At 53.7% G+C, this 14480-nt stretch overlaps 1 protein-coding gene across 25 annotated transcripts in view; it reads left to right on the top strand.

Moving 5' to 3' along the window:
• The window catches only part of Lrrfip1 (LRR binding FLII interacting protein 1), a 100212-nt gene that overhangs the window by 29142 nt on the left and 56590 nt on the right, over positions 1-14480 (top strand). Inside the window, exon 1 of one of the 25 annotated variants that reach the window (XM_013157376.3) lies at positions 6052-6432. The exons of the other annotated variants lie outside the window; for them this stretch is intronic. Within the exon in view, the coding sequence (XP_013012830.2) occupies positions 6367-6432 (66 nt within the window). The 5' untranslated portion in view covers positions 6052-6366. Of the gene's footprint in view, positions 1-6051; positions 6433-14480 lie in introns of those variants that run through there. 25 annotated transcript variants of the gene reach the window in all.

Below are 14480 nucleotides of genomic sequence, written 5' to 3'. Positions count from 1 at the left end.
TCTCCTGTGTGGTTCAGGCTGGCCTTGAATTCCCACAGCCCTCCCAGAAGATGCATTTATCGTGCACATTAGAAATCCTGTGACATGCAGATGTCATGCCCAGCGGGGCACCTGGGGCAGCTCGGTGCTCAGGGATGATGATCAGTGTGGCCGGGCTGTTTTCCCACCACACACACACACACACACTCACACACACACACACACACACACACACACACACACACTGCGCCTCTGCTCCTACCTGTCCCCTCTGACAGCCAGCCCCATAGCCTGCCCTACCCCACCCCCACCTGGCCCCTCAGGCTTCTTCTGAACAGGCACAGGCATCGTTCATCCTCGTGGACGGACTGACGGACAGAGGTACAGACACGTCTCTCCCACCCCTGTCCCAGGCCTACCTTCCGCCCAGGCTGCAGTGGTAGAATTTTAACGAGAGACTTCTATAATCACTGTTTTCTTCTTGCAAATTAGAGGCTTTCTGTCTTGCTGTCCTTGCTCTGTGGCTTTAGGAGGTGCCTCTGCGTTCTGCTTCTCTGACTCTTCTTAGGTCTCTGCCTGTGACCTGTCCATCAAACAGGAGCAGTCAGCAGCCTGGCCCACAGCTTCCGGGCCCAGGCCAGTGAGACCCGCCCTGTGGCTTTACCCAATGCTTCAAATCCTTTCCTTAGAAAGTCCGAAGGAATTGGAAAAACTGTGACAAGTGTGGTAAATGGCTGGGAGATGATAGAACTGTGGAGGGAGGAGGAGGACCGGCGTGGCTGAAAAGATAAGAAGTATGAAATATAAATAACCTTTATTTTGGGAATGTGGGGAGAGACACCCCCGACCCCCTAGGGCGTGGCATCTCCACCCCGGGGGCCCGGAGATCTCTCCGTGGAACACGTGGAGTGAGGCACATAAGTAGTCTCGGCTTGGGGTGGAACCCAAGGGGGCATTAGTGATGCACAGGTAGCCCACTGGTCTTAGTTTGGCACCAGAGGCAATTCCTAAGGGAGGGGGAGATAGGAGCTCCTGGGCTTTACTGGCTACAGTATCCGGCCTGGGCCAAAACCCTTTCAGGTGATAGGTTATTAAAAAATCTCAAGACATCACTTCTTTCAAACCCATTTTGTTTGAAAGAGGAAAAAAATCTAAATTTCAAAACACAGCAATCAGGAATATCATTTTTAAAAGAGAAGTTTTGAGGGCTGGGGATTTAGCTCAGCGACATAAGCACCTGCCTTGGAAGTAGGCAGTGGTGAGTTCAATCCTTGGTACCGATAAAAAGGAAAAAGACAAAAAAAAAAAAAAAAAAAAAAAGAGAGAGAGAGAGAGAAGTCTTGCCAGGCATAATAGAACAATAGAACATGCATGTAATCCTGGCCCCAGAAGGCTGAGGCAGGAACATTACTAAGTTCAAAGCCAGCCTGAACTACACAGTGAGAACCTACCTCAAAATGAATAAGAAAAAACTGAATGAGTGAGTTTTTAGTTTTCATTCTATTCCCAGTTGCTACAAAAGTACACAAGTACTTAACTAAGTATCAATGTGTGTTCATGATGACTGTCAAAGTCCCTGTTTATTAGGGGAACCATTCTTCTGTCTGTCCACCCGGCATTTTTTCCAGGGCCCCTCAAGGCCCTGGTGCTGGGGACCTTGTGTCAGGCCCGGGGGTATTGTGGGTGATAATATGTTCGGGATTTCCCTCCTCTGCTGGGGACTTCCCCGAAGGTTGAAAACTGCCTTCATCTTCCAGCTTGCACCTGTTAGACACCCTGTGAACCTCAGGCTGGGAGCTATGCAGACCCTGGGTGACTGTGTCCGAGCCCCATGGATAGTGTGAAGGGTTTTTAGGTCATTGTCAGAAGGGTCCAAGCAAAGTCCCCTCCCCCTGGCGGGAGCACCCATGTGCCCAGTCCTTCAGAGCCAGTTTTCTGCGTGGAGATAGGGGTCTGTGGAAGCCATAGGGCTGTGGTGCTGTGCCCGCATGACACTTCCCTCCCAGGGAGATGAAGCTGCCCTGCCCTCTGCTCCAAGCTGTTGTCCCCTTAAGGCTTTGTCTGCAGCCCTCAAGCTTAGCAGCAAACCACAGCGGAAAGCAAAGCAGTGAACCTAGCAACAGACAAATACCAGGGAGTCCAAGTAACCGGGTCCGGGTGTGGCCGCCTCGCACTGGCCTGAGCTGGAGGCTGTGATGCTGATGTTTCTTGAATACACTGAGACAGCCCACTTACCCTTCCAGGTTTCCCAGGAGCCCTTTGAGAACCAAGTTCCTGTCTAGGGCTCTGTGCATTTGGGAACTGCATGAGATTTCACACCCCAAACTTCCCGCAGACAGAACTTCCCCAGAGCTGACCTGTCCACCCAGTGCAGGGCTCCTGAGCCTGAATGGGGACAGTGGGTTAGTATGTTTCTGGCACTTTGGCAGGGGCTGGACATTCAGGGACAGCTTGTTAGAAGTGGCTACATCAGATACCCTCACCAGCAGAGCAAACAGAGCTGTGCACCATCAACCTCATAGTTCTTTGTATGAAGACCAGGCCCTATGCTGTCCAGAGGTCCAGATGGCTCTATCCCCTGGATGCCACTCAGCTATTCACAGTGCCTCTAGCTCTGCTAACTTGCCCTCCGGTGGAAACCTGGAGCTTCTCTGGTTTCTTCATACTCTCAGGTGGTTTTAGTGCTGGGCTGTGCTTTGTTTTGTTTTGTTTCGCTTTTAGAGGCAAGGTCTCACTATGCAATTTGGGCCGGCTTTGAACTCACTATGTAGCCCAGACTGACCCAGAATTCACAGTGGGCCTCCTGCCTCAGCCTTCCAAATGTTGGGATTACAGGTGTTTGCCACTGTTACAGGGAAGTAGTTCCCAACCTGTTAAATCACCCAACTTCCTGTCTCACAATCTCAAAGAATAGACTTGTAGATAAAGGAGGTTAAGAGTAGGGGAAGTGGGCCAGGGATATAGCGCAGTGGCATAAGCACCTGCCTGGGAACACGAGGTCCTGAGTTCCACTCCTGTTATATCCCTCCCCCTGCCACAAAAAAGGAGTAGGAAGAGTTTACTAAGAAAGTTCTTGAGAGATAGGAGAGGTCCTGAAAGTGGGTTGCCACTGAGCTGTTCATTTAGGGTTTTGTACAGTAAAATCACACTGCAGGGTACGTTGGGTAAAGCTATAATCAACCTATAGAATTACAAGTACAGTCGCTTAGCTAATACTGATCTAACAAAAAATTGATATAGGCAGGAAGGTACATAGCACAGGCATTTCCAGAGTGGTAGGAAGGTCTGAGTGCCCTGATCATCTGTCTATGTGCTTCTCACGTTCTTTTTAGTGTGTGTTACATTTTTTTCTACTGTGTCACATTGTTTCTAGTTTGTTGGATTGTTTCTAGTGTGTGTTACTTTGTTTCTTTCATGTGTTACATTGTTGCAGCTTTCAGGAGCAAAGGGCCAGGTTACAGCCCTGCTTTGAGCTGCCCTTTATTTCTGGACAAGCTGCAAGCCTGGCCACTGCAGCTCCATCTCGAGCGTTGTTTCTGTCACTCAGCCCTGGGCCACAGGCTGCTTTGCCTCCTCTCTTCTGTGACTGTCTTAGGCTTGGCCTTGTCTAACTGCCTGTCACTCTACCTAAAGCAGCTCTTCTGCAGTACCACCAAGGATTTTGTTACACTATCAAGCTGCCATTAGTGCTGGAGTGAAAACTTGCTGGGCTACCACATTTCCCATTCTGCAGATTGTCACTTTCCAGGGCCACACTTCTTTCCCTGACCTCTCATGGGACTTTCCCAGGCTGAGTCTGCAGGTCCCAGTCTCCAGTTACCATCCTCACAGCTGACCTGCTGTGGGTCAAATCATTGGGGTGCTGCCTCTCAGGCTCTCAGGGAGGGGCTAGTAGAGAGTCATTTGCATTAAATTCAATGGAAGGCAAATGTGGGCTCCCTGCACTTTATTCTCAGGGTCTCTGGGTGTCAACACAGCCACCAAGGAGGATGCGTCAAGTGTCCTGCTCTCAGTGCAAACCCTCTGTTGCTCCAGGAGCTGGTAACATCCTGAGGTTGGGGGCCTGCACAGGACAGGCTGGGCTGGTGTAGCAGGATGTGGCCCCTACAGCTGGAGGAGTGCTAGTGTCCCCAGGAAGCTGGGGCCTGGCACAAGGCACCAGCCCTCACTTCCTGAGTTCTTTGTGCCCTTGATGAAATAATTCAGTCAGGACACACAGTACCTGCCTGGCAAGCATGAGGTCATTAGTTCTATCCCTGGTACAAGAAAAAAGAGCAAAAACCCACAGGCCCCACAGAAGTCTAGGTAAAACTTACTGTAAAGTGGGTGCGGTGAGTTACACTTTCGGGAGAGGGAAGAGAGTGCTATGAAGGCACCTGCCAGTTTAGTTTGTTTGTTTTTGGACAAATACAGGGTTTTACTGTGTAGCCCACTCTGCCCTCGAACCCACAGCAATTCTCCTGCCTCAACTTGCCGAGTGCTGAAATTACAGGTGCTCACCACCATGCCCAGCCCACATCTGCAAGTTTGGATGCCTGGTATGCACAGAACAGTTAGGCCAGGGCTTCAGGGACCCTCCATGACCCTTAGCCACGGTTCTCTTCTGGGCTACTCTGGAATGTTAAAATCTCAAGTATGTCTTCCTTGTTCCTTTCAAGGGCGTGGTATCCCCGCAGGGGGCTGTATTGGGGTAGGAATCTCAGTCAGGTCCCAGCCCAGGAGGGAGGGCTTTAAAGAGTGCTCCCTGTCGTGGTGTCCTCCGGACAGACATGGGCCCTGGCCCCCCGGAATGCTGTACACCTTGGGGAAACAGATGGCCAAGTGATCAGATGTCAGAAGGGCGTGCACAGTGTGTCACCTTAAGATGTCATCGTGCCCTTGGGGTCGTTCTAGGTCTGAGACCTAATGAATGCCATAGATACAGCAGAGGCAGCCAGGTTTACTGGTGCCCCCTCAGAGGTGAGCAGTGCTCATGGCCCTCAGCTTCAGAGGGTGCTGCAGAAAGGAATCCCTGAGCCTTAGGCCTAGTAACCCGCCAGGCAGGTCTGGGGCTCACTGCCTTCCTGTCCTGTGCCGCTTCAGAAGCTGGCACCTACCTGGGTTGGCAGCCAGGGTCTCCAGGCACTGCTGGGGGACAGGAAGGGTAACCAGGCCGGCCAGGCACGTTGCTCAGCGAGAGGGGGCCTCGGAGGTGGGAAGGAGGGGGCTTCAGTCTGCCCCAGCAGGGTGGAAAACTCAAAGGCGATGCGCAGTTGGCTTCCAGTATCACCTGTGAACCCTGGCCCTAGTAAAATTGTAACTGCTGCCCACAATCCATTCCATAAACCCTGACCTTGCTTATGTAGTTGAAAATTATTTTTCCAATGCATCGAATCTTAGATAATGAAGAATTGTTACAGCAGCTTTAAATTTTTTAAAAATTTTGATCTATTCTGATTTGTTGTAACAGGGGCTCCCTACGCAGCTCAGGCTGGCTGGGAGCACAGCAGCGCTGTGCCTCCGCGGAGAGCTGCTGCTACCCACGCAAGTGCGTCGCCCTATCCTCCTGTTGCACTCCCTCGCGACACCCAGACACCCCTCCGTCCCGCGGGGCGCTGGACCCACGCACGCGCAAAAGAAACGGCACAGGGCAGGCGCCCGTTGGTGACCTGAGTCGCGCGGAGGGAGGGGGCTGTAAACCTTCCACGGGGACCTGGGGTCTCCTTGGCTTCCTGCAGCCGCCTGGGAAAAGGGCCAGGCCGAGGCTCTGTGGCTTCCGTGTCGCCAGAACGTGGGGTGCAGGGGAAGCAGAACGATTCAACGACCTGGGACTCAACTGCGAGAGGCGACCGCGCATCCCCGGGTAGCAGGTGCGTCCGGGCCCGGTCCCGCCCAGGCCCCGCCCACCCGAACATGTCCCTCCAATCAGAGGGCCTCTCCCAGGCCCCACCCAACTTTGGTCCACGCCCACTCGCGGCCCCGCCCCTCCGGTTTCCCCTCTCACACTGCCCTCCCCCGAGATTCAAGCGGGGCGGGGCGGGGCGCTGGGGTCTCTCTCCCACTTCCGGAGGGGCGGGCCCACGTGGTGATTGACGGCTCGGCCGCTGGGGCCGAGCGCGCCGTGGGCGGGGCCCGCGAGGGGGCTTCGGGCTCGGGATTAGGACCGAGGCCCGCGTGAAGGTCCGGGGATCGGGACCCACGTGGGGCACCGGAGGCGGCCCGAGACGCGCGCGGGGAGTGGGGCCCGCGGGGGCGGGGCGGGGCGGCGCCGGCGGTGGCCCTGTCCCCACCCTGCGTCCCGCCCGCCGGCCACCTGCGTCCCGGCTGCGCCTCGGCCGATCGCGCCGCGTGGACTGTCCGGCGCGGGATGCGGCGGCGCTAGAGCGGCCCGAGCGGCGAGCCGGCGCCATGGCCAGCGCTGCGGGCGCGCGGAGCGAGGACTTGGACTGCCTGAGCCCCGAGGCCCAGCGGCTGGTGAGGGCTCGGGCGGGGGGGGCTGCGCGGCAGGGCGGGGCGCGGTGCTGCGGGCTTCGCGTGGCCCGGGCCGGGTCGGAGCGCGGCGCGGGGCCGAGGCGTCTCTGAGTCGCTCGTTTATTTTACAAAATGCAGCGCTGGGAGCTGGGGCCCGGGCCACCGCCCCTGGGCCGCGTGGCACCGCTGTCTGCCGCGACCCGCGTGGGGTGGGCGCCGGCCCGGCTCGGGACCGGTCCCTTGCGGGGCTCAGCTCCTCCCGGACCTGACGGGTCCCTTCGCGTGCGGGCTTTCGCCCGACCCGGTCCCGCGCACTGAGTTGGGCCCTGGGTGTGGGGTGGTTTGGCCTTGACCCTGGGAGGGGCAGGATGGGGAAGGTGGTGATTACCCACTTTCCTGCAATCTGCGGTTAATTTTGAATGGAATTATTTGAAAGCGAAAAGGTGCAGTTTAGAAAAAAAAGAAAACGCGGAGTTAGTCCGGGAAAGGTGTCCCGAGTTCCAGTCAGAGGTGCAGGAGCTACATGAGTGTGTGAACCATGAAACTTCCTCAGCCAGGGGCACTGTTCACCGGTCCACACAACCAGGCTGCGGCCGCCTTGGGGGCCCTCACCAGGAGACATAAGGGGGAGGCAGAGGAGCCGATTTTGATGAATGCACATCTGAAAATTAAATTCCTTGCTGAGGACTGGCAGGGATGTTTAGTTATTTGTTGCAATACTGGAAGTGAACCCAGCTTCTTTGGCCTGAGCTACATCCTCAAACCTTTTTTATTTCGAAACAGGGTGTTGCTAAGTGACAAGTGACAAGGCTGAGCTTGAACTTGGGATCCTCCTGCCTCAGCTTCCCAAAGTGCTGGGAATACAGGTGTGCACTACCACACCTGACTTGCCAGTGCTTTTTACCAGTTGCTTGCTTTGGGATTACATGTCCATTTGTGTGTGCTGTTTGTATGACCTCCTGTGTAGCCCCATCAGTGGGCTGGGCTCAGAGTTGGTTCCTGCTGGCCTGTCTGTCTTGTTTCTCCAGCCCTGGGAACCTGCAGGGAGACCTAGGGGTCCACGTGAGCAGGGACACCTGAGCTGCCCAAAGCTGGTTTGTGGAGCTGCCTGGTCGGTCGTGGAAGGCATGGATGCTGTGGATTCCATGCCTGAGAACCCACTGACTGAGCACAGAGCTGGGAGGCAGTGGGACAGGCACAGGAGGGGGAGCTGTGGCAGTGACAGGCAGGGGCCTGACCCAACACTTGGCCCTGCCCATGCCACTGGGTCCAGGTGCTGCCGGAAGTGAGGAGGTGAGGAGAACCCGGAACCGCTCCGATCCAGATGTGTGTTGGCCCATGCCTCTTGCCTCCCTCCAGAGTCATAATCCACTACCTGCAAGGGATGTGTGTACTCTTTTGGGTGTGCATGAGTGGGTGTGCATGAGTATGTGTGCATGGATGTGTGTGTGTGTGTTTGCGAGTGTATGGTGGAATCTGTCAGCAGTGAGGCCTGCTGTGACCCAGGGCAGTTATTTTTAGTCTCTCTCTCTCTCCTCCGAATGGGAATGGTTGTGTTTCTCTGCAGCCTGGCCCTGGGTTGGGTACCAGTTATTACTCTGGAGTATGCGGAATTCACAGTGCCGTGTCCATTGCCTTTCAAACCCTGGAAAGCTGCGCGCTGACTGCATCCGGCCCTAGGGTTCCTAGTAAGGAACTGTGAACCTGTGGGGGATTGAAGGTCTGGTTTTAGTCTTGGTAAATAGTAGCAAAAACTATCCAGAGAGGTGTGGAGAGCAGAAATAGCTGTGGCCCAGCCTGGAGTGGGGACACAGCTGGAGGCTGGTGGGGAGCCATTCACCTAGCTGGTGCCACTGGCTTTTGCATTGTGTCCCTGCCCTGGTGACCTGTGTGTCCCTGGTGCCTTGTGGCTAAGCCCCAGTGGGGTGGAGGAAACGGATCTGAATGAGCAGGGACCAGGGCTCTTTCAAAAGCCCACCTGTGCCGGGCTTTGCAGAACCCGCACTCCTTCAGCTGTCACAACTTCCTCATGTTGTCGGAGCTTGTGTCACTTCTGACTCTTTCGACATCCTCAGGCGGGTGCAGCCCTGGGTAGGGCCCTCAGGGTGGACCGTGCCCACACATCTGTCTAGTACGCCATCGTGGGAACCTGGGCCAGGCCCCACTTCAGGGTGGTGGGAACCCTAGTCCCCGAATAGCAGCCACTGGAGTCCTGGCATTTTGGGGTAAAACAGTGAGTTAGATATAAAAGGAGGGAGTTAGGTCTTTTCTAGTTACGAGTGTTTTAGGGACCCATGCACATGCATGTTTATAGCAACTCAATTATAACTCCAAACCTTGGAAACAACCATCAGTAGGTAAATGGATAAAGAAGATGCAGTATCTGCACATGGTGGAGTACTGCTCTGCCATAAAGGAGGATAAATTTGAGGCATTCGTTCACAGGTGAAATGGGTGTTAAGTGAACTAACTAACACATGAGTTTAAATATTGTCTGGTTTCTCTTAAGTGAGAAACATATATATATATATATATATATATATATATATATATATGTCTACAATAGAATATAGGTAAGTAGGAAGCAAAATAGAATATAAATAAACAGGAGCAAAATACAAATAAATAGGAAGTGGGGAAGTTTTTTCATGTGGATGGAGGAGGCTGGGTACAGTGGCACAGGCCTGTAATCCCAGCACTCAGGAGGCTGAGGCAGGAGGATGGGGCCAGCCTGGGTAACACAGTGAGTTCAAGGCCAGTCTGAACTACACAGCGAGACCCCATCTCAAAAAAAAAAAAAAAAAAAAAAAAAGAATAAAACCCAGAGCATCCTGCTGGATAAAGACAGACCAAATTCCCCTTTTTCTCTGAGTTTCTGTTCAGGCTGAGTAACACCACAGAGCGGAAGCCTCCTTAGCAAACGGCAGAAAGACTTCACTGTCTCAACTGCCACTTGCTCTGAGCACAGGAAGCTGAGTTATTTATAGCTGCAGTGCTGTGTCTCCGCCAAGCTTTTCCGAGCCCTACCTGAGGAGGGCTGAGTCCCGAGACTGCAGGAGGGTGGACTGCTGCTCCTCAAAAGGCAATGTTCTGAGCGCTTTCGCGCCCTCAGGGACCGCTGAGTCACAGGGGATTGTTTATGGCCTGTCCCAGCCGGTTACTCATTCCTGTGTTTCCAGAGTATCTGCTCATACTTTGCAGATGAGTGCCCAGCCTGAGGTGTTTGGCCGTTCAGGCTGTCGGGGTGGACGGTGGACGCTGCAAGGGGGATCTTTATTTCCTTACTGTGTTTGCTGCAGGCCGTTCAAATTTTAGGGTTTTGTTTTTTGAGACAGGGTCTCACTATAAACACAGAAGCTCATTTTCATAGATAAAATGAACATCCAGATAAAATTAAGTAAGCTTTCTTTCTCCCAAATTTAAAAAAAAAATGTCTTTGTGGACATGTCCAAGTGTGTGTGTTTTAATTTTGGTAGCGCCTGGAGCCTCGTACATGCTAAGCAAGTGCTCTACCACTGAGATTCTTGCCCCAGTCCATTTTATTTTATATTTCAAAGAGAGTTTCCCTCCTTTGGTTGCCTGGGCTGTCCTCAAACTTGGAATCTGCCTGCCTCAGCCTCCCTAGTGGCCGGGGTCCCAAGCATGCACTGCTGTGCCTGGTTTCTAGGATTTAGTAATTCCCACTCACTGTCTGATTACAGACCACTGTTTTGGTTCTCCGCCCCGGGCCAAATTCCAAAAACAGTAAACCAAAAATAAATACACAAAACAATAATAAAAAGCCAAACCAGAAATCCACCCAGCAACAGATGTGTGTTGTGAAACGGACTCATTCACTCCGGGAAGGGTCGGTGTCTGCAATGGCTTCCCCTCGCTTCTGTAGCTTAACAGCTGCAAAACCAAGTTAATGTCCCTTGAATCTAAAGTACAAATACTTTGCAGTAGAGAAGTGATTTGTATTAAACTAATGGGTACTACCGCCAGTTTGGTTTCATTTTCAGGTCAAGGTCTGTCTGGCTGTGTAGTTCAGGCTGGCCTCGAACTCACATCTATGCTCCTGCTTCAGCTTCCTGAATACTGAGCTGGCAAGCTATTTTTAATTTTACCCAACACCTCCTTTCTTTGCATGTTTGTGTAGTGGAAGTTATTGGACACCGCCCTTTCTGACTTGTGTGTCCTTGATCCTGGCCAGTGGAGGTGTGATTTTCCTAGCCCTAGAGAAACAGGAGTGGCCTGGAGGCATCCTGCCTGCAGAGCAGGCTGGCCCTGGCTATGTTTCCGGCACAGTGAGGGAATGGGAGGACTGAGAAAGGGTGTCCTCATCTCAGGGAAAAGTAAATGATTGACAGCAAGGTTGGAAATTCACTTCCAGGAAAGGTACCAGGCTTGCCGGCTGGGTGGTCCTGCCGCACTCCTTGTACAGTAACCTTCCACTTAGCTGGGTGTGGCGGTGCATGCCTGTAATTCCAACACTCAGGATGCTGAGGCAGGAGAATCACTGCAAGTCCAAGGCTAATCTGGGCTGCCTGCCCCCCATACCCATAGGTAGCAAGAGGAGCACTGTTTCCCAGGCCACTTTGCTCAACCTAGCCAGGGTTCGAAGAAGCAGGGTTTATCTCCATCTCTTTGAGAAGAGGAAATGGCTTAGCAGGCTGGGGCTTTCCAGGCCCTGCGGCAGTGTGGGAGGCGGAGGAGTCCTGGCCTGCGCTGACAGGGCCTCCGTGGGACGGGATGCAGTGCTTGGCCCACTCCGGCAGGAAGTGTGTGTGGTAGGCGGCATCCACCCTAGGGAGGCCCAGAGTTTCACCATCTCAGGACCTGGCGGCAGGATTTCTCTCTACTGGGCAGCCTCTAAGGGCACAAGTCCTTGGCCTGAGTGCAGGCAAGAAGTCTGCATTTCATCCACCTCTTCTGTACTCCGTACTCCTAGGAGAATGTTCAGTGAATTCTTAAAAAATAAAGTAGGGGATTAGCTGGGTTTGATGGTGCATGCCTATAATGCCAGAATTTGGGCAGCTGAGGCAGGAGGATTACCTCTAGTTTCAGGCCAGCATGAACTAGGGTGAGACCCTGTGGAAAGAGAAAAAGAGAAAGAAAGAAGGAAATTAGGAACAGTCCTATTGCTGGGTAGGGTGTAGGTGACTCCTAGGCCCTGGTTTGCTCCGTGAGGTTTGGGCAGGTGAGCATAGCCACCCCTGCTTGGATAAGAAAACCTCCTCGGTTTCTGGTTCATACCTTTGTTATTTTAGAGAGATACTCTATATGCTGATTCTGAAAAGCAAAATCATGACCATTCCAGTGAGGAAAGTAAGAAAGAGATCCAAGTTGTTTTAGGATTCCAGTAAATCCAAAATCCAGCTGCTCGTGGTAACACACCCCTGTAATCCCAGCAATGGAGAGGTTGAGGCAGAAGGATCACTGTGAGTTTGAGGCCAGCCTGGGCTAGGAAGTGAGTTCAAAGTCAGCCTGAACTGCATAGTGAAACCTTGTCTCAAAAAGACAAAAAAAAAGTTAAAAACAAGTAAGTCCAGAGAATAAGGAAACTCTTAGATCAGAGACACTGAATTTCAGAGAAGGAAGTTCGTAGACATTACACATAGCTTGTTCCTCCCCAACTTCTACAATGAGGGCTGATGTTCAAAAATTAGTCATTTGGCCAGGCATGGTGACATACGCCCTTATTCCTGCTCTAGGAGGCTGAGACAGGACGATGATGAGTTTGAACCCAGCCTTGGGTGACTTCCCCTTCTCAAAATAAAACATCTGAAGAAGGACTAGGGATGGAACTCAGAGTGAAGGGCAGAGTTTCAACCACCCTGCTCACAAGTAACCTCTCCTGCACAGCCTGCAGGAGCCCGCAGGGTGCAGCTGTGGCCTGGAGCGCTGGCTCCCCACACTAGGGCCTCAGGACCAGCAGCAGCAGCTAGGGATTGGCTCCTCCAAGGCTGCTGCTTTTTTGGAAAGTTCATGGAATTTGAGGCGCTGTAATTCCTCTCCACTAATTTTTATAGAAATACAGTGTTTTAAGTAAATTGAGTGAATAAAAATGAAGCTGATCTTTAGTCTGTAACTTCCTATCCCCTGTATCTTCATTTATTTATTTATTGAGGTCTTTGGAGAATGGTCTTGTTACGGAGGTAGCCTAAGCTGGCCTCCAACTCAACACAATCCTCCTGCCTCAGCCTCCCAAGTGCTAGGATTACAGGTGTACAGCACCTCCCCTGGCCAACAGATGAGCAATTTCTTAGGGACGGAAATGAGTTGCCGGCGGCAGCTAGGGGGCCACTGCGCTGTGAGTGGTGGGCGTTTCCATAGAAACGAAAGTGGATATCATCACTTCTTGCTAACAGGCAGCCTGGGAAGAGGACTTTGTCACTCTGCAGCTGGAAGGGCAGCTGTGGTGGCCCTGTTAACACTGCCCAAGTATGACCTGCAGGCATGAGGACTCAGAGCCTGAGCCTGTCCTGTACTTGCTTCCTCCTGGGATACGGCCTTAGGAAGGGAACCCTGCTTTTTGCCGCTGCAGTTACAGGAACGTCCTGTTCCAGGACCAGGAGGAGATTCCCATCCTTAAAACTTCCCCAGAAAGGTTAGAAATTATGGTGCCAGCACAGTGGGGCCTCTCAGTTTCCCGATTCCAAAGCCTGGAGGCCACAGTGAAAGCACAACTCCCTTGTGGGGACCACCTCAAGGCTGGCAGATGGCCCTGGCCCCATCCCACTGGGCATCATTCAGACAAGCCAGGAAGGCAGCAGAGTCCCAGGGGCCCCTTCTCTTCGAAGCCCCAGCCATCGCCCTCCCCAGGGGCCCTGCCTCGATCTAGTGTGTAGAGACAGGTGTCTCCCACACGGCTGTCCTCAAGGGTCCCCGTCTACCCAGAGTGCATGGGATGCCTCCTGCTCAGCCCTGGGAGCTGGGTTTTCATTGCCTCCTGAAGAAGTGACTGAGGGTGTCTCCGCTGTTCACCAAGATGGGTATCCGGAGCATGTGTCTCAGAGGACTGCCCCAGCTGGACCAGGGCCACCACTGCCCAGGAGTGTTATAGGAGGCCGTGTGGGGCTGGAGGCCCCGAGGCCTGTGCTTGCACTGTGCCTTCTGCAGTTTTGGGGGTGTCTGAGGTCTCTCTAGGCCTCAGCCTCACCTGGGTGGGGTAAAATGAGATATAAAAAGATTCAGGGTCCAGCTGTCCAGAGCTCTGCTTCAGAGGCCACTGTAGGGCTGCATGTGCCCTTTGTCCCAGTGCCTGGCCGTCAGCCCTGAGAAGGGCAGGCACATCCCTAGAAGGGACATGGGGCAGCTGTGGGAACCTGGCTGTCTGCACAGCTTGGCCTGACCCTTCCCCTCCCTAGCCCACCAGGTGCCAGCGAGGCCCAGGGGATAAGGCACCTTCTCCCGGCTGCTGGCCCGCATGGCTGCTGGTTTGGGTGCCTCCTTTCCTTGTTGCCCTCCCCCCATCTCCCTCCCTTCTGCGCCTTTGCAGTTCTGAAAGCAGCCACATCCTGAGGAGATGAGTGGGTGGCCCTAGATGGCATCAGCCTCATCACCCTAACCCTAACCTTAATCCCTGAGCCAGTCTGGGGCCCGGCCTAGGAGTCGGCACACTCCTGATCAGTCCTGCTGTTCAACACTGGAGAGCCCCAGGGCCCCCTAGACCCCCGCCGGCCTCAGTGCCACCCCGTATGTGCCCACTACTCTTCCCCACTAGGCTGGCTTAGGACACAGTGACATCATCTCACTCATGGATTCTGGCCCCATCTTGGGAGGATGCCATCAGAGTGGGGCAAGTCCAGAGCCTCAGGGACACTGTGGCCTGGGCCAGGAAGCTGCTGGTCCAGCTACTGCAGATGCAGGCCCCTGAGGTGCGGGGCAGAAAGGCTACACTGGTTCCATCTATGAGAGCATGGCACAAGTGCCAGGGCAAGGGCACTGACTTCTCGCTTCCAGACCTGCTTTCCATGCAGCTTGCGCTCCCCTGGGCCCACACTGCAAAGGCTTCAGGCCCTGCTGCTGCCCTGCATCCTCCTGCCCCAGCCTCCATTCAGTGGGGTTGT

The sequence above is a fragment of the Cavia porcellus genome, unplaced genomic scaffold (assembly GCF_034190915.1).
Source record: "Cavia porcellus strain 051 isolate PalLab524CR breed Dunkin Hartley unplaced genomic scaffold, mCavPor4.1 scaffold_26, whole genome shotgun sequence".
In the NCBI taxonomy this organism is placed as follows: domain Eukaryota; kingdom Metazoa; phylum Chordata; class Mammalia; order Rodentia; family Caviidae; genus Cavia; species Cavia porcellus.
Note: the sequence above shows the minus strand (reverse complement) of the source record. Positions and strands in the feature narration are given on the sequence as shown.